Source organism: Canis lupus, chromosome 5, assembly GCF_011100685.1.
Source record: "Canis lupus familiaris isolate Mischka breed German Shepherd chromosome 5, alternate assembly UU_Cfam_GSD_1.0, whole genome shotgun sequence".
Classification (NCBI taxonomy): Eukaryota; Metazoa; Chordata; class Mammalia; order Carnivora; family Canidae; genus Canis; species Canis lupus.
The window spans coordinates 47,780,411-47,807,300 of NC_049226.1; the positions used below are offsets into that span (position 1 = coordinate 47,780,411).

General features: G+C 41.1%; 1 protein-coding gene and 1 pseudogene across 9 annotated transcripts in view; one reads left to right on the forward strand and one right to left on the reverse strand.

Moving 5' to 3' along the window:
• Nucleotides 1-1,605: 1,605 nt before the first annotated feature.
• Nucleotides 1,606-26,890, forward strand: part of DOCK7 (dedicator of cytokinesis 7) — a 219,131-nt gene continuing 193,846 nt past the window's right edge. For all 9 annotated transcript variants that reach the window (XM_038537305.1, XM_038537306.1, XM_038537307.1 and 6 more), the window contains exon 1: nt 1,606-1,725. In XM_038537305.1, the coding sequence (XP_038393233.1) occupies nt 1,688-1,725 (38 nt within the window). In that variant the 5' untranslated portion in view covers nt 1,606-1,687. The remainder of the gene's footprint in view (nt 1,726-26,890) is intronic.
• On the reverse strand, nt 21,061-22,742 carry LOC119876278 (annotated as a pseudogene).

Below are 26,890 nucleotides of genomic sequence, written 5' to 3' on the forward strand. Positions count from 1 at the left end.
GGAGAAGGACAAACATTTTATGGTCTCATTCATTTGGGGAATATAAAAAAACAGTCAAAGGGAATAAAGGGGAAAGGAGAGAAAATGAGTGGGAAATATCAGAGAGGGAGACAGAACATGAGAGACTCCTAACTCTGAGAAATGAACAAGGGGTAGTGGAATGGGAGGTGGGTGGGGGGGTTGGGGTGACTGGGTGATGAGCACTGGGTGTTATGGTATATGTCGGCAAATCGAACTGCAATTAAAAAAAAAAAAACGGGGATCCCTGGGTGGCGCAGCGGTTTGGCACCGGCCTTTGGCCCGGGGCGCGATCCTGGAGACCCGGGATCGAATCCCACGTCGGCTCCGGGTGCATGGAGCCTGCTTCTCCCTCTGCCTCTCTCTCTCTCTCTCTCTGTGTGACTGTCATAAATAAATTAAAAAAAAAAAAACAAAAAAAACAACAACCTGTCAAGATCATGAAGCAAAGCAAGCAAAGAGTAAAAACTGTCACTGACCAATTGAAACTAAAGACATGATTACTAAATGTTATGTGCGATCCTCAGATGGAAAAAGAACATTATTGAAAAACTGGTAAAATCTCAATAAAGTCTCAAATTTGGTTAGTAGTAACGTAAAAAAAAAAAACAGGCAAGATCATTTTGAGTGGTAAAGGTATAGACTATTCAATAGACTGTCAGAATGGTTAAGCACATTGGAACCCATCTAGTCCAACATTCACAAATGGAAAATGAGGTCCCAAGGGGGGGGGGGGTTGTAATAGTCTCGGGAAGAGTATTGTTAACGGAGAAACTCTTATCTTAAAGGAAAGGATTGGGCTCTGGGTTTGAAGTTCAGTTGAAGAGGTTAACATCTGCGTGACCTGGGGCCAGGCGCTTAGCTTTTCTGAACCAATCTCCTAGTCTCTAAAATGAGGATAATAAGAACTCACTTCAAAGAGTTGTGGCGATTAAGATCACGCACGTAAAACTTTAATCTGTGCCTGGCTAAGCCCCACAAGCCAACTATTATCCCTGTTCCCTCTTTAGGAGAAAGGTCTTTTTTTTTTTAGGTCCTTTTCTACAAGAAAACCCATCCTTTCTGTGGTCAGACCCCATTCACAAGGTCAGAGCAGAACAGAAAGTGCTTTCCAAAAGGGCTGGGAGGTGGGCGCTGCAGGAACCAGGGCCCGGCCATCCCGGGCGGCGAGCACAACCCCCTCGGCAAAGCCCATCTTCCATTTCCTCCCCTTCCTTTTCGGGAAAGCCAAGCTCCCCCTCCCGCCTCCCCCCCGGTCTCCCCACGCGTTCTGCAATCTTGTTTTTCTGCCTCGCCAAGTCGCCGGCCCCTCTGTGCCTGTGTGTCCCTCCCCGCGGCGGCGAGGCGGCGAGGCGGCCGGGAGCGGGGCGCCGCGGCCCTCCACGCCCGGTTCTTCCCGGGGCTCCAGGCGGCCGCAGCTGCGCTCCGAGGCCCGGGAATCCCGCGGGGCTTGGCGCGCCGGCGGGGCGGGGGGAGGGCGGGGAGGGGCGGTTTCTCGCTGCGCGCCTCTCAGGAGCATTACGGCAGGGCTCGTTCCCGGCTCCGGCCGCCAGCCCCAGCCTCCCGGGTCCGGAGCTGGGACTGGCGGAGGCCGCGAGGGAGGGAGCGCGAGCGAGGAGGCACGCGCCCGCCCGTCCGCGCCCAGACCGCCGCCGCCGCCGCCGCAGCCATGGCCGAGCGCCGCGCCTTTGCCCAGAAGATCAGCAGGTAAATGTCGGGCGCCGCCGCCGCCGCCGCCGCCGCCGCCGCCGCGGGAGGAAGAGCCGGGAGCCCCCCGGAGCCGGGCCTCGCAGGCGGGTGGGTGTGGCGACGCGGGCGCGGGGATCCGGCGGCCTGGTGCGCGGCCGGGCGGAGGGGGCCGCCGAGGCCTCGCGCCGCCCTGCAGCCCCGGCCCCCGGGCTCGCCGGCGCGCCCGCCTCCGCCGCCTCCCCGGCTCCCGGCTCCCGGCTCCCCGCTCCCCGGGCCCGGAGTTCGGCCGCCGCTCCTCGCAGGCCGGCTGGGGGAGCCCGTCGGGCCGCCGCTCGGCGCTCCCCGAATTCTTTGTGTCCCCACCCCCGGGCCGGCCTGGGGCCGCCGCGGCGTGTCGCGCCCTCGCTCTCCCCGCCCACCCCGCTGGCCCCCTAGCGGGCGGAGGCGCGGGGGTCCGCCCTCTTTTCCTCCCCAACAAAAGGTTGGGCGCGCGCGGCGGGCTCCGGGCCGGAGGAGGCCCCCCACCCGCGTCCTCACGCCTCCCACCCCTTCCCGGGAGCTCTCCCCCGAATCCTCGGCTCGCACCGGGGAGGTCCGCGTTGCAAAGTGGGCTCCCTGCACGGAATCCAATAAAACGTACGGTCGGAGTGAAAAGTTGGGAGCCTGTGGTCTGCAGCTGCCGGATCCCCACGGATCGTAGGGCTGAAGCCTGCCCTTGGTCTGTCGCCTGGGAACCCGCCTGTGCGCCCGCCGAAGGCGGATGATGGGCAGGGCTCCTCGGACACCGGCCCTTTGGCTCCTGCGTGACGAGGCTGGAAGTGAGCCCGCGGTCTCGCTGGAGGTTTCCGAACCTTTTACCTGCCGGTGGCGGGTGGGTCGCTAGCACCCAGAACGACTGCGGCAGGCGACTCTAACGTTTGTCGACTCTCCTTGTGAAACACACGAAGGCGTAAGACACTAGACCGTGTTGCTTTTATTATGATGTCCCGAGAAAAGAAGCATTCGAATGCATTACTTTTTCTTTCTTTTTTTTTTTTTTTTGGACAATTTTATTTCAGTGGCTCTGGATCTTTGTAGTTTGCTGATCTTTCTTGTCGATTTTTGGACCGACCAGTTTTTTTTTCTTAACTACCTGGACTTCCATAGCGTTACTCTGTCGGGGCACGTTTTTCGTTTAAAACTGACATCTTTTTGATTTAAGCTTTGTGCTTAATTATTCTTTTCTTTCGAGCTTCAAAACACATATGTCCTTTTATCCTTAAGAGGGAAAATAGTAAGGGGTTCCTGGCTGGCTTGGTCGGTGGAGCAAGGGACGATTGAGCAAGGGGTTGTGGGTTTGCCTGCATTGGGTGTAGAGATTATTTAAAAAAAAAAAAAAAATATATATATATATATAGAGAGAGAGAGAGAGAGAGAGAGAGTGTGTGTGTGTGTCTGGTCTCAGGCTATGCCACGGGTTCACAAGTCCTGTTATTTTTCTAACTTGGCACCTTGATCAAATTATTTAAGCTTGGGCAGCCCAGGTGGCTCAGCGGTTTAGCGCCGCCTTCAGCCCAGGGCTTGATCCTGGAGACCAGGGATCGAGTCCCACGTCGGGCTCCCTGCATGGAGCCTGCTTCTCCCTCTGCCTGTGTCTCTGCATCTCTCTCTCTTTCTCTCTCTTTCTCTCTGCCTCTGTCTCTCATTAATAAATAAAATCTTAAAAAAATAGTTTAAGCTCCCTTAAGTTCCAGTTTTAGGCTTATGGAAAATGGGTATAGTAACAGTACCCTGTTCATAACATTGTAAACATTAAGTACATAATTTGTGTGAAGAGTTTAGCATGGTGCATGGCCTTTAGTAGCTATCACTGAACACTTAGCAATAATTGACATACCCTAGGGAGTTGTGATAGAGTTAATATAATAGGAAATTATCACTTTTGTTCTTTTTTTTTTTTTTTTTTTGTAAAATAACTGGGTCTTGTTTTTGAACACAATGCCATTGAGGGGATCCCTGGGTGGCATAGCGGTTTAGCGCCTGCCTTTGGCCCAGGGCAGGATCCTGGAGACCAGGGATCGAGTCCCACATCGGGCTCCCTGCATGGAGCCTGCTTCTCCCTCTGCCTGTGTCTCTGCCTCTCTCTCTCTCTCTCTCTGTCTATCATGAATAAATAAATAAAATATTAAAAAAAAAAACAATGCCATTGAAAAAATGTACTACTTGACATACATGCTTAGTATTAATTTCTCTTTGATAGAAATAGATTTTGCTGAGAACACGTGTTGATCAGGAAATTACACATTAGGGAGTTAGATATGAAATATATATGATATCTGTTCTCCATTCTTGGAGTTTTTGCTCAGGTAAGACAACAAAATACAAGAAAAAAAGAAAGTATCACAAAATAACACAAAATTCAAAATAATAAGCCTTGTGAAGTTGTCAAAGTAAGTAAAGCAATGGAAATGAGACTTGCATTGATTGGAGAGATACTTAGAAGGTGATTGGTGATTGGGTGTGGGAAGTGAGGAAGATTGAGGAGTCTGGGATGACATCCAAGTTTCTGACTTGGGCAACCAGGTGGATGATGGAAGTGGTCCATCCTGTAAGGGAGTACAGGAAGAAGAAGGAATTTGAGGGTGGGAGATGAGGTGGGAAGGAGATGATGATTCTGTTTTGGGCATGTTGATTTTGAGGTGATGATTGAGCATTGAAAGAAATATTTATTAGGTTGGTGATGTGTAAGATGCAGAAGAGGTACTGGGCTGGAGGTCAATAGATTTGGGAATCATCAGCAAGTAGATTGTAATTGAAGCCAGAGGAGTAGATGATATAGTATGGGAGGAATGGGCATATTAATTTATTAATTTGGAGGGAAGACCAAGGATAGAACTGTTATAGATGGTGAATTATTGCGATTGAAAGGTACTTTCATTCTTGTTACCAAATATGGCCTAATAATACTTCTTTTTTAAGATGTTATTTATTTATTTGAGAGGGAGAGAGAGTGTGTGCACTGGATTGGGGGCAGGCAGAGGGAGAGGGAGAAGTAGACTTCCTGCTGAGCAGGTCCGTCCCCCTCTCCCCCCACCGTCCCATGCGGGGCTCCAGCCCAGGACCCACAGATCAGGACCTGAGCTGAAGGCAGCCGCTCAACTGACACCACCCAGGTGTCCTAGCTGTATAATAATTGTGAATAAATTCTTGTTCTGCTTCTTAGTTTCCTACAGCAGGAAGTATAGCACATACTCTGCAGATAAATTGCTTGGGGTTGACATTCTAGCACTGGCCCTCATGGAATAAACTTGGGCAAATTGCTTTACCTCACTTCTGCCTCATTTCCCTATTATAAACTGGGGATAATCGTAGGACCTACCTTACAGAGTTGTAAGAATTAAAAAATCAGTACCTGTAAAATGCTTAGAACAGTGCTTTCTCCAGAAGTGTCCAGGATCAATTATTTTTTTGTTATTACAATATTTATAATGTGGTGTAGGACGATCTCTTGGAAGCGATGTCTTTTCATGACGTGCATATATGAAATTTGTTGCTCTGTGAAAAGCCTCGTGCTATTTGAAGCCTTATTTTTCTTCTTTTAAAGCTCTATGATGGGGATCCCTGGGTGGCGCAGCGGTTTGGCGCCTGCCTTTGGATCGAATCCCACGTCGGGCTCCCGGTGCATGGAGCCTGCTTCTCCCTCTGCCTGTGTCTCTGCCTCTCTCTCTCTCTGTGTGTGACTATCATAAATAAATAAAAATTAAAAAAATTAAATCTTTAAAAAAATAAATAAAGCTCTATGATGGTTCCAGAACTTTAACTTCTGATTTCTTTTCTGGCTCAGTTATTTCCTAACCCTTTGCATTTAGTGCTGTTATTTTTTGAGACTCTGATTTTGTGATTTCTCAAAGCTTTTTATTTTTTAAGTTTTTAAAAAGATTTATTTATTTATTTTAGAGTTAGGGGCAGGAAAAGGGGGAGAGGAAGTCTTAAGCAGGCTCTGTGCTGAGCAGGAGTGCTATGCCAGACTGTGTCTCCTGACCCTGGTATCAGGGACCTGAGACGAAACCGATAGTCAGATGCTTAGCCCACTGTGCCACTCAGGCGTCCAAAGCTCTTTATTTTTTTTTTTATCACTGATTGTGCTACTTACCTCAGGTTATCATGGAAAAGCAGCATGTATATTTTGTTCATATCAATTACTGCCTATTGTTTGTTCCCTGTACTTTTGGAGGACAAGGCCAGTGGGTTGTTAATTACTCCCAAAAGAGTCACCCCCCTAGCATATAATAGGTACAATTTGTGGAATGCTTACTGTAGATTAATGATTTTGTTTGGATTATTTTGTCCTGTTACTTGCTATTCAGCGGTAATGATGAACATTTGGATACACTTAAAGCACTTTTTACTACATTCCTCATCTTTATTACCCAGAGAGGCGGAAGAATGTAGTAAAGAAAATAGGCACGAGGTCATATTGCACAGGTTGAAATTTTGCCTATACCACATAATAGCTATATTATTCTGGGCAGTTGATCTAATCTCCCTGTCTTGGTTTTCTCTTCAGTAAAATGGGGATAAAAGCATCTGTAGATCATCATGAAGATTAAATAAGTTATTACATGAAAAAAAAACTTAGAACTGTGCCTGAAAAGTAATAAGCATTCAACAAATATTAGTTGCTATTATTATTCTATATTATTTACAATTTTTTAAAAGATTTTATTAATTCATGATAGAGAGAGAGAGAGGCAGAGACACAGGCAGAGGGAGAAGCAGGCTCCGTGCAGGGAGCCTGATGTAGGACTCGATCCCAGGATCACACCCTGGACTGAAGGCGGCGCTAAACCGCTGAGCCACCCGGGTTGCCATCCTATATTATTTACAATTATTATTATTCCCATAGTCCAGATGAGGAAATGAGGCCTACATAACATGAAATTGTTTGCCTCAATTGGGATTCAAACCCTAGTCCTCTGATTTCAGATCTTACACTTTTTTTGACTGTTTTTTCTTTCTGCAAAGTATTTTATTTTTTAAAGATTTTATTTATTTATTCATGAGAGAGAGAGAGAGAGGCAGGCATAGACACGGGCAGAGGGAGAAGCAGGCTCCATGCAAGGAGCCTGATGTGGGACTTGATCCCGGGTCTCCAGGATCAGGCCCTGGGCTGAAGGAGGTGCTAAACCACTGAGCCACCTGGGCTGCCCGGCAAAATATTTTCTGAGGTAGTCCCAGATTTTCTAACAGTGCTACAGTTAGCATCTTCAAAGTTATCCTTATCATACTTAATCTTTCCTTTGTTAATTTGGTATTGTTTTGTTGCCTGAGAAGCAGAATTTAATGAAAGGCTTTCATCAGATTTTTATTTTTGAGGAAAACCTTATTACATAAGTAGTATTTCCTAGATATAGGCTTATTTATAACCTCATTTTCTTTCTTAGTTTTGAATCTGTTCATAACTCTAGCTGTATAGGCCCAATCTTTCAGTCTACTTCGTTTACTTCATTATCAAAGAAATTCTTTCCACATAATATCAACTACTTCATTACTGCCTTTTTAAAAAATCACTTTGGACACATATACCTCCTTGGCCTTTTGTCGTACTTATCTCATGAACTCTTTTTTTGTTTTTTTAAAAGATTTTATTTATTTACCCATGGGAGACACAGAGAGAGGCAGAGACATAGGCAGACGGAGAAGCGGGCTCCCTGCAGGGAGCCCAACATGGGACTCCCAGGATCTGAGCAGAAGGCAGATGCCACCCAGGTGCCCCATCTCACAAACTCTTAAGGCCGAATGTCCAACCTCTTACTTAACCCCTGAGCTGCAGATTAGTATTGGAGGGAGAGCAGAATGCTGCAGAGTTGATCTTTTATTAATGAATATCTTCCTATTTGAAATGAGGTTTACGCTAAATAATTTCTCCTATTAACATCTTTGTTTCCCTACCCCATCTTTTACTGAAAAGTTTTGGATCATCTAACATGAATCCATTATAACCTTGGCATGCTGTTGTTCCTGTATGTCATTTAACCATCTTTCTCCTGAGCCTGTAAGGTATCCCATCCCTAAAAGTTTACCTATTTTTTTGGCTTTGAACCTCATTACCTTGCCATCTCCCTCAGAACCTTGATCTCATAAATTTTTCTTTCCTTTCTAGCATCCTCAATCTGTATCTTTTTATGGATGTTTCCCTTAAACTGTAAGACTTATTTTGCCTTTCTCATCATAAAACAAAGAACCATTGAATCTAGCTGCCAACCAGTCATTCCTTTTTCCTAGTCACATTTCTCACACGTATGTGGTACAGTCACAACCACTTTCTGCTTGTTCTCGTCAGTCCTTGGGCCATATGGCTGTGCTTTCCATGGTACTTTCTGTGTACTTGAATTATGGAACGCTTGAAGATTAGGAGCCTTTGACTTTTTTCTTCATCACTGATTTCATGAGCTACTTTTTTTGGGAGGGGGGGTTGTCTTTTTAATTTTTCTTGCTCTCACCCTCATGCCCCATATTTTCCCGTACTTTATATTTCTTTTCTAAGCTCTTTGATGACTGCTCTGTGTCTTTATCTCTAGTGTTGGGCACACAATCTGGTCTAAACCGGATATGTAAGACGTGTTTGAATGAATGCCACCTTGGAGCATCTTTTATTATCCCACTTCTAGATGACCTCAGCGTAGCTGGAGCTGATTTAGTCTCTTACCTCCTGTAATTCAAATGTGTTGCAAATGAAGTTTCCCTAAAATACAGCTTTTATCATGGCATCTTTTGTTCAAGAATATGTGGTGACTTTCAACAGTGTTAAACCCAAACTCATGCTTGCATTTTAAAGTCATCTATAGGTGCGCCTCGGTGGCTTAGTCAGTTCAGCATCTGCCATCTGCTTCTGTCATGATCCCAGGGTCCTGGGATGGAGCCCTGCCTCAAGCTTAGAGGTGAGCCTGTTTCTCCCTCTGCCCCTCCCCCTGCTCATACTCTCTCTCTCTTTCTCTCTCAAGTAAGTAAATAAAATTAAAAAAAAAAAAAGTCTTCTATAATCTGGTCCTTCTCTTACTGTTTTATTCTCGTGCTTATATATATATATTATATATAATATATATATATTTGTTGAATAGAATTATATATTATGTATATAATATATATAATATATATATTTGTTGAATAGAATTATATATTATGTATATAATATATATAATATATATATATTTGTTTTTAGTATCTTTTATTATTTATTTATTCATGAGAGACACAGAGAGAGAGAGAGAGGCAGAGAGAGAAGCAGGCTCCATGCAGGGAGCCTGACGTGGGACTCGATCCCGGGTCTTCAGGGTCAGGCCCTGGGCTGAAGGCAGTGCCAAACCACTGAGCCATCCGGGTTGCCATCTAGCTTATATTTTAGACCAATCAATCTATTGTTTTCCTTGTGCCCCCGCAAATGCTCTACTCATTTCCAACTCTAAGTGTTCCATTGTTTTTTTCTTTTTGATATATCCTTTCTCTTCTTTTCTAAATCTTACCTTTTTCTGCAGACCAATCCACTGTCCTTACTTTTGTGATAACTATTTCCTTGCTTTTCTTTTTTTTTAAAGATATTATTTATTTATTCATGAGAGACACAACAGAGGGGTGGGGGGCAATATGAAGTAATGGCAACTATGTACAGCAACAGTATTGTGGGAGTGTGTGTTTCTTCAGCTATCTTACAAAACAGTTTGGCATTACCTAATAAACTCTATGATAAATACAACTTCTATGAGCAGCAATAAAGAATACCTAAGGACCAGCAATTCCATACTTGAGTATACCCTAGAGAAACTCATACACATGCATACCAGAATATATGTATAGGAATATTCAAAGGAACATTGTTCAAATAGCCAAAAATTGGAAACAATCCAAATGTCTACCTTGTAGAATGGAAAATCATGCTATATTTATACAATGAAATAATATAAAGCAAGGAAAAAAATGAACTCCAATTGGTTGTAACATTATGAATCTCACAGATATAATTTTGAGCAAAAGAAGCAAGACAAAAAAAAATACAACATACACTATAATTCTATTCAAATGAATTAAAAAATAATATTTTCAAAAACAGGTAATATTTTATTACCCTGTGGTCATTAAGATTTTCATCTATATTATCATAAACCTTCTAGTTGTCTCCTTTATATCTTATATTCCACCTGGACTTGATATGTGTATGGTGTGAAATTTTAGTTTTTTTCCATGTAGATTATCCTTTCCCTGTTGACCTGCCCTGCCACCTCTGTAATAGATTGTGTATCCTTCTTTATTTGTAGGTCTTTGTCTTTTGTTCCATTGGCCTGGTTATATATATTTTCACCAATTATAAATAATTTGGTTGGGATCCCTGGGTGGTGCAGCGGTTTAGCGCCTGCCTTTGGCCCAGGGCGCGATCCTGGAGACCCGGGATCGAATCCCACATCGGGCTCTCGGTGCATGGAGCCTGCTTCTCCCTCTGCCTATGTCTCTGCCTCTCTCTCTCTCTCTCTGTGACTAGCATAAATAAATAAAGATTAAAAAAAAAAAAACAATTTGGTAGAATAACACCCACATCATTTAAAAGAGTATCTTGACTTCTCTTAGTCCTTTGATTTCCTTGTATATTTTAGAATTTACCAACCAACAAACAAGCAATCTCTAGTCGTATTAGAATCTGGGATTACATTGAATCTATACATCAGTTTGGCAGAGAGATGATGTCCTTATAATATTGAATTTTCAAGCCTTGATCATGGTGTATTTCTTCATTTATTTAGGTCTTCCTTATATCATACAACAAGATTTTATAATCTCTGTAAGGTTGTTGCATATCTTTTGTTAGATATTCCATCTGTATACCTTGCTAAACTCATGTCAGTTCTAAAAATATATGTGAATTTTCTATTTTCTATGTAGATAGCCGTATCATCTGGAAATTATGAATTTTTGTTTCTTCCTTTCCAAACCTTATAGCTGATTTACATTTTGGTCTTGCTCTGTGGACAGTTATCTTGGAATAATCTAATGTAGATTATTGCCATTTCTATTTAACATTGTATTAATACTGAGCATCCTCATTTTGCTTATTATGATCTCAGAGAGAAAGCTTTCTTTTCTATGTTTCACTTCATAGTAAGCCTAATGCTTGCTGTAGGTTTTTTTGTAGATACCCTTTTAATCTGAGTTCCCTAGGGCGGCCCTGTTGGCGCAGCCGTTTAGCGCCGCCTTCAGCCCAGGGCGTGATCCTGGAGTCCCGGGATTGAGTCCCACATCAGGCTCCCTGCATGGAGCCTGCTTCTCCCTCTGCCTGTGTCTCTACCTCTCTCTCTGTATGTCTATGAATAAATAAATAAAATCTTAAAAAAAAATAATCTGAGTTCCCTAGAAAATAGAGACTGAGACAAGGATTAAGAGTTGAGGGTTTATTTGGGAGACATAATCCCAGGACATCAACAGAAAAGGGAAGTGAGGCAGAGATGGGAAACAATGTAAGGTGATACTTTATCTTGTTGGGCACTGCTTCACAAGGAGCTGGAGAGAGATTGTTTGGCAGGTATGCTGGCTTGGTCACACAGGGTATCTTTGGACAGAGGAACAGTTTCTCACATGATGAGTAGATAGGAGTCTGGAAGAAGAAATTTTATCTACCTGCTTTTCTCTTGCATCTTGTTTTCCATTGATCAATTCAGTCTCCTCATACAGTGAACTTCACTTCTGGGTTGCATCATATAGATATATAGAGCCCTTTGGCAAGCAGTCTAGATGTGTCACTACTTTTTCAGTGGCTTTTTAGAGAGGAGACTTTTTGGTTGCATTTGACAGAAACTCTAGTCAGATTAATTTGCTTATAACTGAATATATCGGGTCCAGGGTTACAGATGATATCTGTATCCTCTTATCTTTGTGTCTTTGATAGACTTTCCATGAAATGGTTGCAATGAGAGTTAAGCTCAAATCCTACCATTTAGTTCTGGCAGAAAAGATTGAGGAACTCAGTTATTGGTTTGGCTTGTGACACATGTTCTTGCTTGAACCAGTTGCTATGTTTAGGGATATAGGGGATGCTGGCCATTCCTGGGTCACATGTCATTCTTCTTGGCTTGAGGAGAGATGTGAAGGTGTCAGCCCCACCCAATATCAAGTAATGAGTTCCTTACCAAAAAGAAAGAAGGGGTTTCTAACTAAAAGAAAGAGGGGGGGTGGGTGGGTAAATGCTGGTCAAACAAAATGACTGGTATTATTTAAAATTAAGCATTGTAGGGATCCCTGGGTGGTGCAGCAGTTTGGCTCCTGCCTTTGGCCCAGGGCGCGATCCTGGAGACCCGGGATCGAATCCCACGTTGGGCTCCTGGTGCATGGAGCCTGCTTCTCCCTCTGCCTGTGTCTCTGCCTCTCTCTCTCTCTCTCTCTCTCTCTGTGACTATCATAAATAAGTAAAAATTAAAAAAAATTAAGCATTGTAACTTGTTCAGCCTCACTATAATTATTTAAATATATAGCAATATAGTTAGTTGTACTACCTGTTAAAGTTTAAGTGTAACTGGTGAATACAGAAATACAAAAAAAAAGGCAGTGTAACCTGAAGCAGCTGTGGGTCCCTGTTCCTTAACTTTAAGTGTAGTTCTGACCTTAACGCCATCTCAGCCTTCACGAGGAGGTTGGCTTGGATTTTGTGTTTTGGCTTCCTTTCTGCTACACTCCTGCAGCATCATGAGGTGTTTTCATTTATCCTCTGAGACCAGAAAACTGCACTCATATCAGCCATTTAATGATTTTCATAAACTTTGCTGAAGTTAAGGGATTGTAGTAAGGAGACTAAGGGTGTAAGACCAGCTTTCCTTTTTTTCTCTGTCTTTACCTTCTTTCTCTGTCTGAAAAGCAGTTTCTTCCTCTTATCTTCATAGAGCAGTTACAGCCATACCCATATTTTTTTTTAAGACATCTTTATTAGTTACACTTTACATACCATAAATCATTTTAAGTGTACTCTTCAGTGATTTTTTAGTAAGTTTAGAGAGTTGTGCAATTATCACCCACAATCCAATTTCAGATGCATTTCCGTCTCCTCCCCCAATCCCTTGTGCCCATTTACTCTCCATTCCTAACCCAAGTCCCAAGCAAGCACTAATATACTTTTTGTCTGTCTGTCTCTCTCTCTAGATTTGCCTTTTCTGAACTATGCAGCCCTTTGTGCCTGGCTTCTTTTACTTAGCATAACGTTTCCATGATTCATCCACGTGGTAGCATTTAGCAGTATTTCACTCCTTTTTATGGCTGAGTAATATTCCATTGCAAGTCTGTAGTACATTTTGTTTATTCATCAGTTGATGGAAATTTAGATTGTTCTGCCTTTGGCCATTGTAAATAGTGCTCCTATGAACATTCATGTGCAAGCCTTTTTTTTTTTTTTTTTGAACACCTGTTTTCATTTCTTTTTTAAAAAAGTATTTTATTTATTTATTCATGAGAGACAGAGAGAGGCAGAGACATAGGCAGAGAGAGAAGCAGGCTCCTTACAGGGAGACCGATGCGGGACTTGATCCTGGAACCCTGTGATCGCGTCCTGAGCCAAAGACAGATGCTCAAGCACTGAGCCACCCAGGAGTCCCCTGTTTTCATTTATTGTGAGTATATTTCTAGGAATGGAATTGCTGGGTCATCTGGTATTTTATGTTGAATTTTTTAAGGAACTGCCAAACTGTTCCACAGCAACTACACCATTTTACATTTTCATCGGCTGTGTTTGAGAGTTCAGATTTTTCCACATTCTGGCTAACACTTAATTGCTTTCTTTTTGGCTGTAGGCATTCTAATGACTGTGAAGTGAAATTTCATTGTGATTTTGATTTGCATTTCCCTAATGATTTGTGATGATTTTTCTTGTACTTATTGACCATTCACATATCTTCTTCTTCTTCTTTTTTTTTTTTTTTTTCATTCACATATCTTCTTTGGTAAATTATCTATTCCTATCTTTTTTTTTTTTAAGATTTTATTTATTTATTCATGAAAGACACAGAAAGAGAGGTGGAGACATAGTCGTGGGGTTGAGGGACTTGACCCCAGAACCCCAGGATCACACCCTGAGCCAAAGGTAGATGTTCAACTGCTGAGCCACCCAGGCATCCCTATCTATTCCTATCTTTTGCTTATTTTTATTTATTTATTTATATTTATATTTATATTTATATTTTTATTTTATCTTATTTTATTTTATTTTATTTTATTTTATTTTATTTTATTTTATTTTATTTTATTTTATTTTATTTTATTTTATTTTTAAGATTTTATTTATTCATGACAGACACAGAGAGAGAAAGGCAGAGGCATATGCAGAGTGAGAGGGAGAAGTAGGCTCCTTCCAGGGAGCCTGATGTGGTACTCGATCCCAGGACCCTGGGATCATGTCCTGAGCCAAAGGCAGACACTCAACCACTGAGCCACCCAGGCGTCCCATTTTTGCTCATTTTTAAATTGGGTTATTTATCTTGTTTTTGTATTGTAGGAGGTTTTTTTTTATATGTTCAGAACAGAAGTCTTTTATTAGATATATGATTTACAAATGTTTTCTCCTTGTCTGCTTTGTTTCTTCTTCTTTTTTTAAAAAAAGATTTTATTTATTTGTTCATGAGAGACCCAGAGAGAGGCAGAGACATACGCAGAGGGAGAAGCAGACTTGCCACAAAGAGCCTGATGCTAGACTCGATCCCAGGATCCTGGGATCGAGACCCGAGCCAAAGGCAGATGCTCAACCACTGAGCCACCCAGGCGCCCCTTGCTTTTGTTTCTTCATTTTCTTAATGGTGAATTTTGAAGCACAGAGATTTTAAATTTTGATGAAGTCCAATAATACATCAGTTTTTTTTTTTTTCTTATAAGGATCATGATTTTGGTGTTCTTCTCTAAGACTGGCAAGATTTCTTTCTCTGTTTCTACAAGATTTTATAGTTTAGCTAGTTTAGCTTTTACTTTAGGTTTGTGGTACATTTGCATTAATTTTTTTTATTTGCATTAATTTTTGTGTATGATGTGAAATGAGGATCTCAATTCATCTTTTGTGGGACACCTGGCTGGCTCAGTTGGTGGAGCGTGCAGCTCGGGATTGTGAGTTCGAGCCCTGCATTGGGTGTAGAGATTACTTGGAAATAAAAAAACTTTACATTCATCTTTTGCATGTGACTATTCTATTGTAACACTCTGTTGCAGACTATTCTGACTATTCAGACAATTCTTGTCTCATTGAATTTCCTTAGTACCTTCAAAAACCAGGTGACTATATGTCTCTCTGTCTTTCTTTTTCTTTTTTAATTTTTTAAAATGTATTTGACAGAGAGAGAACAACGCACAAGCAGGGGGGAGCATCAGGCAGAGGGAGAAGCAAACTCCCCACTGAGCAGGGAGCCCGATATGGGCTTGAGCCCAGAATTCTGGGAGTATGACTTGAGCCAACTGAGCCACTGAGGCCACCCTAAATGTGTTTATTTCTTGACACTCAATTCTGTTTCATTAATCTGTATGTCTGTCTTTGGATCAGTACCACACTGTTCTGATTGTTGCTTTAGAGTAAGGTTTGAAATCCGGAAGTATGAGTCCTCCAACTTTTAGTTTTCAAAATTGTCTTGCTCATTCTGTATTTTTTGCATTCCCGTAAGCATTTTAGAATCAACATCAATATAAAGTTTGCCAATTTTATTTTAAAAGATTTTATTTATGCATTCATGAGAGACACACACACAGAGGCAGAGACATAGGCAGAGGGAGAAGCAGGCTCCATGCAGGGAGCCTGATGTGGGACTTGATCCTGGGTCTCTAGGATCATGCCCTGAGCCGAAGGCAGGCACCAAACTGCTGAGCCACCCCGGCATCCCTAAACTTTACCAATTCTGCTAATTTCCCCCTTTTGGGATTTTGACATGGATTATGTTGGGTCTGTAGATTAGTTGGGGCAGAACTGCCGTCTGAACGATATTGAGTCTTTATTTTTTTATTTTTATTTTTTTTTAAAGATTTTATTTATTTCTTCATGAGACACACACAGAGAGAGAGAGAGAGAGAGAGAGAGAGAGGCAGAGACACAGGCAGAGGGAGAAGCAGGCTCCATGCAAGGAGCCTGATGTGGGGCTCGATCCTGGGTCTCCAGAATCACACCCTGAGCTGCAGGCGGCACTAAACTGCTGCAAACTGCTGTGCCACTGGGGCTGCCCATATTGAGTCTTTAGACCACAAAGTGTCTCTTCATTTAGATATTATATGATTTGTCTCAGCAAAATTTTTAATTTTTTAGTATGTAAGTCTTATACGTCTTTTGTTAAATCTGTTTCAAAAATTGATTTTGATGTTAATTAACATGATGGAATTGAGAAACTATTTTTGGTTTGTTTGTTGCTAGTATATAGAGATACAGTTGATTTTCAAACATTGAACTTGTATTTCTTCCTTTTCAGTCTGAAGGTCCTTAATTTGTTTCCATTTCTTTCCTTCCTCTCTTCCCCTGCTGCACTGCCTAGAACCTCCAGTACAATGTTGAATATTGAGAGCAGACATCCTTGCTTTCTCCTCAATCTAAGGAGAAAAATGTTCAGACTTGCACCATTAAGTATGATGCTATTTGTAGGCAGATGCTATAGGAAAGCGAAGGAGAAGACAAAGATTTGAGAAGTATTTAAGAGTTAGAATGAACAGGATATAGCAACTAATTGTATACAGGATATGATTTGTATGTTTGTGGGAGATTCTGGCTTTATTTTTATGAAGTAGGATGGAATTAAAGATAAATTTATCTTCTTTGGGAGGATTGACTTTTTACAGAAGAGATTTCCCACCCCCCCCCTCAGTTTTCATTTTCAATTTCAGATCAGTGTTAGTTTTTCCAAATGCTAAATTTTTAAATTCTTTTTTCTGTAGTTATAAGCTAATATGTTCTATGAAGTCGGGAACAATGTTATTACCATGTTTTAGTTGAGAAAATTGAGCTATGGTAGAATGCTATAGATGAGAGTGATGGAGACATCCACGTCTCTTTCATACAGTGCTTTCTAAATCTTTGACTTAAATGTTATTCCAAAATTGCGTCAGATGGGATGCATGAGTCATCGACATCTTTTTTTTCTTTATCCTCCCCCCAAAAGGAATTATGTCTTAAATGTTAAGTGTATTATATAGAAGGGCTGTTTCTGTTCTTTGATTTCACGAATCAACCTCTCTGTGTGTGTTTCTTAGATCTTTAGTGGTTACTGGCCCTCTGTGAACCAAACTTCTTAAAGAATTTAACACAGGCTCACTGACAAGTGACAAAGCCTCTGAAGAGAGTTTTATTTAGTCATCCTTGAAAGATAAGAAACAGACCATAACTGTGCTGGTGGTTGTAATTACAGTGTTCCTGTTAATATGTTAGTGTATACACTAGACATTTTCACTGAGTGTTTTTAGCTGACCTCATAGGTTAGATTTTCAAGACTAGAGAACTCAAATATGAACTGTAGCTAGAATTATTCACCTTTGGAAACTTACTTCCAAGGAAAGAGGTCTTAGGAGCTTTATGGATCTGAATTCAAACCCGTACTCTCTACCTTTCATAAGCTTGGGAAAGTTAATTTATTTTATTTATTTATTTTTTATTTTATTTTATTTTATTTTATTTTATTTTATTTTATTTTATTATTTATTTAGATTTTTTAAAAAATTTATTTATTCATGAGAGACACAGAGAGCAAGAGAGAGAGGCAGAGACATAGGCAGAGGGAGAAGCAGGCTCCACGCAGGGAGCCCGATACAGGATTGGATCTCGGTCCCCAGGATCACGCCCTGGGCTGAAGGTGACACTGAACTGCTGAGCCACCCGGGCTGCCCAGGGGTATAAGAAATGTAACGTTTTATATAGTATCTGGCATATAAGTTGTAAGTGCTTGATAAATAGTGTTAGAGTGTTATTAAATATAGGCGTTGATAAGGTATATTAAGTACATAATGTAAGGTATCAAGACAGGTTTTTTTTTTTTTTTTTAAAGATTTTATTTATTTATTCATGATAGTCACAGAGAGAGAGAGAGAGAGGCAGAGACACAGGCAGAGGGAGAAGCAGGCTCCATGCACTGGGAGCCCGACGTGGGATCCGATCTCGGGTCTCCAGGATCGCGCCCTGGGCCAAAGGCAGGCGCCAAACCGCTGCGCCACCCAGGGATCCCTCAAGACAGGTTTTTTAAAATCATATGATGGGATCCCTGGGTGGCGCAGCGGTTTGGCGCCTGCCTTTGGCCCAGGGCGCGATCTTGGAGACTCGGGATCGAATCCCACGTCGGGCTCCCGGTGCATGGAGCCCGCTTCTCCCTCTGCCTGTGTCTCTGCCTCTCTCTCTCTCTCTGTGACTATCATGAATAAATAAATAAAATCTTTAAAAAAAAAAAAAAATAAAAAAAAAATAAAATCATATGATGTAATATGTGGACATTAAAAAAATACACATCTTTTTCCTGAAGGATACCTGATAAAATGTGAAGTGGTTACATTTGGGAAATAAGATTGGGGATTCCAGATAGTAGAGAGATATACAATTTTTTTTTAACCTCTTTGTGAAGTTTGAGTTATTTTTATTTTTTTATTTTTTTATTTTTAAGATTTATTTATTTATTCATGATAGACAGAGAGAGAGAGGCAGAGACACAGGCAGAGGGAGAAGCAGGCTCCATGCCCGGAGCTCGGCGCCAAGCCGCTGAGCCACCCAGGGATCCCTATTTTTATTTATTTTTTTAAGATTTATTTATTTACTCATGAGAGACACAGACTGAGAGAGAGAAGCAGAGACATAGGCAGAGGGAGAAGCAGGCTCCTTGCAGGGAGCCCGATGCGGGACTCAATCCCGGATTCCAGGATCAGGACCTGAGCCAATGACAGGTACCCAACAGTGGAGCCATCCAGGCATCCCGAAGTTTGAGTTTTTTAATGCGACTCTTAATGTCATGGTTGTGAGTTCAAGCCTGACGTTGAATGTGGAGTCTACTTAAAAAAAAAGAAAAGTCCTTCCTTAGAGTTATTTTGTCTTTTCTCCGTGTTGGAAAATCTTATTTCCTCTGCTTCTCATAATTACTATATTTGCATAATTGTAGAGTTTGAACATAGTTCTGGAACCAGCCCTTTGCAGATTGGTTAAAGTCATATAAGAGCCTACTTTCAGATAAGTAAACATATCATACATCTTGTTTAAAAAGAGTTTCAGGGCAGCCCGGGTGGCCTAGTGGTTTAGCACCGCCTTCATCCCAGGGTGTGATCCTGGAGACCCGGGATCGAGTCCCACATCGGGCTCCCTGCATGGAGCCTGCTTCTCCCTCTGCCTGTGTCTCTGCCTCTTTCTCTCAGTGTCTCTCATGAATGAATAAATAAAATCTTAAAAAAAAAAAAAGTTTCACGTAGGAGAGTATCATGTTTCACTTAATAAATGGGATGATAATGATGTCAGCAAGGCTTTTACAGAAATTATTATATATTTAGAAATCTTCCGTGGATTTAGATTCTTTCCCCCAGCAAATATTTACCTACTTGACAGTAATAGATAAAAAGGCATACTTCCTATTTCTTTCCTGGTCAATTAGAGACAACTATATTTACAAATTAGTTTACTCTGGAAGGCATTTTGGAGGTTCATAAACTGAGTAGTCTCTAAATTCATTCTTTTGGCCTATCTCCTTTTCTCTCTGTGCACTCTTAGACCTGTGCCTCCATTTCTCTCTTTCTCTCTCTCTCTCTTTCTATGATCTCAGATACTGAGGATGTAAAGATTAATGGGATGCAGTCCCCGTACTTAAGAAGCTCACATCAGTGGTAGGACTCCTGAGTGGCCCAGCAGTTGAGCATCTGCCTTTGGCTTGGGGTGTGATCCCGGACCGTGGGATCGAGTCCCATATCGGGCTCCCTACGGGGAGCCTGCTTCTCTCTCTGCTTTTGTCTCTCCCTCTCTGTGTCTCTCATGAATAGATAAATAAATATTAAAAAAAAAAAAGAAGCTCTTATCAGTTGTTCCATTCTAGCATTTTTTAAAAGATTCTCTTTACTTATTCATGAGAGACATGGAGAGAGAGGCAGAGACAGAAGCAGAGGGAGAAGCAGACTTCCTTCTGGGAGCCTGATGTGGGACTCAATCCCAGAACCCTGGGATCACAGCCTGAGCCGAAAACAGATGCTCAACCACTGAGTCACCCAGGTGCCCCAAGATTTTTTTTTCTTCATGAGAGACACACAAAGAGAGGCAGAGATATAGGCAGAGGGAGAAGCAGACTCCTCTCAGGGAGCATGGTGCAAGACTCCATCCCCAGACCTGGGATCACGTCCTGAGTTGAAGGCAGATGCACAACTGCTGAGCCATCCAGGCCCACCACACTTTTATATTTGAAGGTTGCATTAGTGTTCCAGAAAAACCTGCTTTGCAATTTATGTGCTTATATCAAAGAGGATGTTTACACATATTGGGCTTTCCTACTGCTGAAACCAAATTCTGTGTCAGCAAGGCCAGGTTCTTATTTCCATGGTGAAAAGCAGTCTGGCCAGTCTGCTGCCTGTATTAGCCCCCTGGTAACTCTGTTTTTGAATGTATATGGATAAACATGAGTACTTTTTTAAGAGTATTTAACCTGAGTGGAACTGAACAGAAATAACCAGGCAGGGATTTATGGAGGACGTGATAATGCTTCTTGAAGAGTATTTGCCCCATCTATACTCCATATTTAGTTTGCTACTTTTGTACATTAAGGTAGACTAAATAATAGCTGAAGAGTTTAAAGCTGAATTACCAATATCATTTGCATCTCTAAAGTAGAAGGACATTTCCTACATTCATATAATACTGTTTTCACACATTAAAAAAAAATAATTCTTAATTATGTAATACCTTGTCCATGTTCAAATTTCTTATTATCCCCAGAAATGTCTTTTGTAGCTGGTTTATTCAAACCAGGATCCAGTTAGGAACCATTCATTACAGTAAGTTGTATCGCTTAAGCCTTTTTTTCTTTTAAATAGACTGTACTTAAAAAAAAATTTTTTTTGATGATTTTATTTATTTATTCATTAGAGACACACACACACACAGAGGCAGAGACACAGGCAGAGGGAGGAGAAGCAGGTTCCATGCAAGGAGCCCAATGTGGGACTCAATCCTGGGAATCCAGGAGGCAAAGGCACTCAACTGCCAAGCCACCTAGGTGTCCCTAGGCATACTTTTTTTGGTCTGAAGTCTTTTTTTTAATGCTAAAACTTAGCCCACTATTTTATTTATTTATTTATTTATTTATTTACTTACTTACTTACTTACTATTTTATTTATTTACCCATCATACTGATTTGTTGAAGAGACTTGCCGTACAGAATGACCTATCTTCTGTTTTTTGTCTGATGGCTTCTTTTGGCACTAAGTTGTCCCAGTGTTCCTTGTATTTCCTGTAAACTAGATGTTAGATGTACAGTCTGATTCAATTCAGGTTAAACATTTTTGGCACAAATACTTAGGTAACACAGTGTTGCGTTTCTTTAATCTATTGTTTTTGTTTTTTCTAGTAAATTATTGATTTATTCAATGTGACTGTTACTCCTAGTAAAACTTTTATTTGCAAGAGGTAGGCATTGGTATTGAATGGTGATGAATTTTTTTTTTAAGATTTTATTTATTAATTCATGAGAGACATACAGGCAGAGGGAGAAGCAGGCTCCATGCAAGGAGCCAGACGTGGGACTCGATCCCGGGACTCCAGGAACATACCTTGGGCTGAAGGTGGCGCTAAACCACTGAGCCACCCAGGCTGCCCGGTGATGAATATTTTTTAAAAATTACAAATCGATGGGACACCTGGGTGGCTCAGCGGTTGAGTGTCTGCCTTTGGCTCAGGTCGTGATCCTGGAGTCCTGGGATCGAGTCCCACATCAGGCTCCCTGCATGGAGCCTGCTTCTCTCTCGGCCTGTGTCTCTGCCTCTCTCTCTCTGTCTCTCTCATGAATAAATAAATAAAATCTTAAAAAAAAATTAAAATAGAAAAATATCACCTGGCATTATATCTAAAGTGACTGCTTTGTGATGCTTGATGTATGTGTATATACACACATACATACCTACACACACATATGTACACAGACACCTATAGAAACAATGGATTACATGTATACTAGATTGTGATGTAAGCCTTATTTTGTCCTCTGGGTCCTGTTCAGAAAAGTTTGACAGTCATTAGTCTAGAGAAACTGACTCCTTGTGAGCTATGCTGTCTATATCTCTGCACTCATTGGAGTGAGAACAGCTCATCAAAGTAAATTCCTGTCTATTGGCATGGATAACTATTTTATTTACTGTTCCACATATTGGGGAAACCATGTATGATAACACAAACAAATGAATGAACAGCTGTCATCATACCAGACTACATACTGTATCTTGGTTAAGGTTCTTAAATATACTCTTGATTTTCCTAATTCATGCCAGGAAAAATTCAGGGTGCTCCACCTTTACTTTGTTACTTTCAAACACTTTTGCCGTGCTATTCTTGTATTAGCTCTTCATACACTTGTGAAAAGAGGTCCTTTTCAGATTTTGTTCTGCCTAGGTAAACAGCTTCCCACCTGATGTCTCCATTTCTTGTCTGTGCTTTAGATACATGGGCACACATGGCCATCAAAGTATCCTGGGGAGGGGTGGTGTCCCGAGGCTTGTAGACCTTTGCATCGCTCCTCTTTTTACATTCTTTATATGGAATGGTCAGAAAATAGTTTCTATTCCATAGAGTGTTAAAGGGCTTATAATTGAGAAGGAAGCCTTTGATGATTAATATGGAGATTTCTCAGCATTTCCAGTCTGTTGATAAAACAGTGAGTGTCTTGGGCTTTTCATCCAGCAGGAAATGGTGGATATCATTTTTTCCATATTAAGTGCTTCAAGCTCGTCGTACTATAGAAATCTATCTCTGTCTTGATCTCAGACTCTGGCTTAGAGCAATCACCTTGACAGATGATACTGCAGTTTGGGAGGTATTTCTGCAAATTCTTAGCCAGTATTGTTGTCCAGCCATTTGTTACACTATTAATTCCAATGATCAATGTTTTCATAATTAGCTTTGAAAATCATGTCTTCTTAAAGTTTCCAGTTGCCAGTTCGAGTCCTCCCAAGCAGAGTGGCAGAAGACCACAGCCCCTCCCTCTGCATCTCTACCCTGTCAGAGGTGGCCCAGGTCTAATCTATTTTGATTAGATTAGAATTTTGCTTCTTTTTTTAAAAAATATTTTATTTATTTATTCATGAGAGACACAGAGAGAGAGGCAGAGACATAGGCAGAGGGAGAAGCAGACTCCATGCTGGGAGCCCAATGTAGGACTTGATCCCGGCCCTCGGGGACCACGCCCGAGCCAAAGGCAGATGCTTGTGCACTGAGCCACCCATGCCCCCTGAGATCTAATTTTCTTATTTGACATAATACATGGCAGCTACTTTTTAGACTCTATAGGAGAGGCTCAGCTAAACTCTTCTGTTTTGTGTAAACTCTCCTTACTCATATTTTAAATTAAAATTTATTTATTTATTTTATTTTATTTTTTTTTAATTTTTATTTATTTATGATAGTCACACACAGAGAGAGAGAGAGGCAGAGACACAGGCAGAGGGAGAAGCAGGCTCCATGCACCAGGAGTCCGATGTGGGATTCGATCCCGGGTCTCCAGGATCGCGCTCTGGGCCAAAGGCAGGCGCCAAACCGCTGTGCCACCCAGGGATCCCTGTTATTTTATTTTTTAAGTATGCTCTGTGTGGGGCTTGAACTCAGAACCCTGACATCAAGAGCGGTAAGGTCTTCCAGGCTCCCCTCTCCTTACTCATCTTTCCTAAGGTTTTCCTTTTGGTCCCATGAAGAATGAGTAGAGAAGAGAGAGGCCCAGATTTATCATTCTGGAAATCATAGGTTAGATGGAGCATCTCTGAAAGTGGGCGGAAGTTAGAGGAAAGATTAAATGCAACATAATTTCCCTCAGGATGTCAGTCGTTTGTTGGTATTTCCAATGTCCTATGGTGAATTGCCTTACTCAGTGAGTGCTTGCTTTTGTGAAAATTGTAATGCATGTTGACATAATGAAAAAGCTTGTAAAATGGAGAGAGTTGATAAGGAGCAAATAGGTAAAGTAATCAATCATGTTCTTTTCGGAGGGGAAGAAGTTATTCTTTTATGATTTAGGAGCATAAGTAACTATGGAATTTTTGACCTTTCCACTTTGCAGTTAATGTTAATAGCTTATTAGAAGTAAAAAAAGACTTCTATTTCCCTACTATGGAGCTGTTACTAGGAGTAGGAAAAATTATTATCATTATTATTATTATTATTATTTAAGGGATTTTAATTATTTGAGAGAAAGAGCACAAGTGGTAGGGAGGGGCTGTACGAAAGGGAGAAGCAGGCTACTCTGCTGAGCAGGGAGCTCCACTTGTGTGTGACCCTGGAATCTTGAGCTTGACCCTGAGCTGAAGGAAGTCACTTAACTGATTGAGCCATCCAGGTGACTTGGAGTGGGAAAAATTATTATGGGAAAAAAATCAGTCTACAGGAGTCCCCCATTATCCACAGTTTTACTTTCTTTTCTTTCTATTTTTTTTTAAAGATTTTATTTATTTATTCATGAGAGACACAGAGAGAGAGGCAGAGACACAGGCAGAGGCAGAGGGAGAAGCAGGCTCCATACAGGGATTCTAGACTCGATCCCGGGTCTCCAGGATCACTCCCTGGGCTGAAGCCAGATGATTAACTGCTGAGCCACCCAGGTGTCCCACAATTTTACTTTCTGAAATCAACCTCAGTCAGGGAGCAGATGATCCTCCTCCTGTGAGGATTTGACTTTCTCTCTTCTCAATAGTAGCCTAATGCCTCGTCACAGTGCCTACTTCCTTCCCCTGTGTCCTCACATAGGCATTTATCATCTCACATCATCACAAGAAAAAGGGTAAATATAGTATAATAAGATATTTTGAGAGACCACATTCACATAACTTTTATTAAGTATGTTGTTATAATTGCTCTGTTTTATTCCTGTTAATCTCTTACTTTGCCTTATTTGTAAATTAAACTTAGTTATAGGTATGTACGTACAGGAAAAAACATAGAGTTAGGTACAATCCATAGTTTCAGGCATCCTCTGGGGGCATAGAACTATTCCCCATGAGTAAGGAAGGACTACTGCATAGTGAAGGATTTTTTTTTTAAAGGATTTTATTTATTTATTCATGAGAGACATAGAGAGAGAGAGGCAGAGACACAGGCAGAGGGAGAAGCAGGCTCCTTGCAGGGAGCCTGATGTGGGACTTGATCCCGGGACTCTAGGATCACGCTCTGAGCCTAAGGCAGATGCTCAACCGCTGAGCCACCTAGGTGTCCCTAGTGAAGGATTTTAACTGCTATCAGGAACTGTATTTACTCATCATATTTTTTGTCTTGCATACTTTGGACTATAGAATGGTGAAAAAATAATTATTTTTCATTTGGGAAAATTTCCTCATTACCATTCTGTGAAATCTCATACAGAGAGGGTCTCAGTGTAAATACAAACCTTGTTTGGGTTATATTTTTATTGCTCTTATAGCCCATTTTAGAAATGATTTTTATTTTCCAATTATTACTAATTTTCTTTTTTGGGGAAATTTTGTCATGTAGAAATAAGACAAATATTTGAACATATTTGATTATCTTTTGTAGTACGTCTTTGTTAGTAAAGAAAAGATCATCTCTTTTTGAGGTATTGTGTTTCATTTATTTTAAGTTTCACTGCTTAACATCATTTTGAATCAGTATGTTTTCCAATTAATTGATGGTATGGTGGTTAATTGGCAGGGTTTTTTTTTCCCTAGCTGTACATGAAATAATGGCACATCTTAATTACTTAGTGACATCTTGAATTTGATGAAATTCAGGTAACTCCTGGTTTAGCCCCAGAAACAATGAGGTGTAGTGCTGAGGATGGTAGACTGAGTTGAATAACACAGAGAAAGAGAGACATAGAACAAATATTCTATGAAAAAGCTTTTTCATATTCTTTTTTTAAAAAAATATTTTATTTATTTATTCATGAGAGACCTAGAGAGAGAGAGGCAGAGACACAGGCAGAGGGAGAAGCAGGCTCCATGCAGGGAGTCCGACGTGGGACTCGTTCTCCGGTCTTCAGGATCAGGCCCTGGGCTGAAGGTGGTGCTAAACCGCTGAGCCACCCAGCTGCCACCTTTTTTTTAAAAAAAAAAAAAAAAAAAAAGATTTTATTTAGCTTTTTCATATTCTTATCTAAGTCTTGACAAGAGGATCAGGAGATTTTAAGGCCTTTAAACTAAACACAGTAATGAACACATAACATATAGGCTCCATTAAAAGGCCTAAGGGGAATCCTAAACTGAAGTGAACTTTCTTTTCACATCTGGTGGAAAGTGGTAAGTACAAAGAGTTTTCTTATACATTTCCCCAGCAAGGTTCTCTTATTTAAATTGTATTTTTTTTAATTTAGAGCCCATCTTGGGGCTTGAACTGATGACCCTGAGATCAAGACCTGAGCTGAAACTAAGAGTCAGATGCTTAGCCCACTGAGCCACCCAGGTGCCCAAGTTTCCCTTATTATTTGTATCCTGCATTAGTATAGTATGCTTTTTAATTGATTGATGAGCCAATATGGATATATTATTATTAGCTACAATCCATAGATTACACTGGATTTATGCTTTGTGTTATACATTCTATTGGTTTTGACTGATGCATAAGGATATCTATTTACCATTATAAAATCATGCAGAATAGTTTTACTGCCCTAAAAATTCCCTGTGCACTACTTTTTTATCCCTTCCTTTTCTTCCCCCGCTCCAGCCTTGGCAACCCCTGTTTTTATTGTCTCCATAGTTTTGCCTTTTCCAGAATGTCATATAGTAGGAATCATACAGTACATAGGCTTTTCAGATTGACTTCTTTCAGTTGCAGTATTCTTTTAAGATTCTTCTATGTCTTTTGTGGCTTGATAACATATTTCTTTTTTTTTTTCAAAGATTTTATTTATTTATTCATAGAGACACAGAGAGAGAATGAGAGGCAGAGACACAGGCAGAGGGAGAAGCAGGCTCCATGCAGAGAGCCTGACGCGGCACTCGATTCAGGATCTCTAGGATCACGCCCTGGGCTGCAGGCGGCGCCAAACCGCAGCGCCAAAC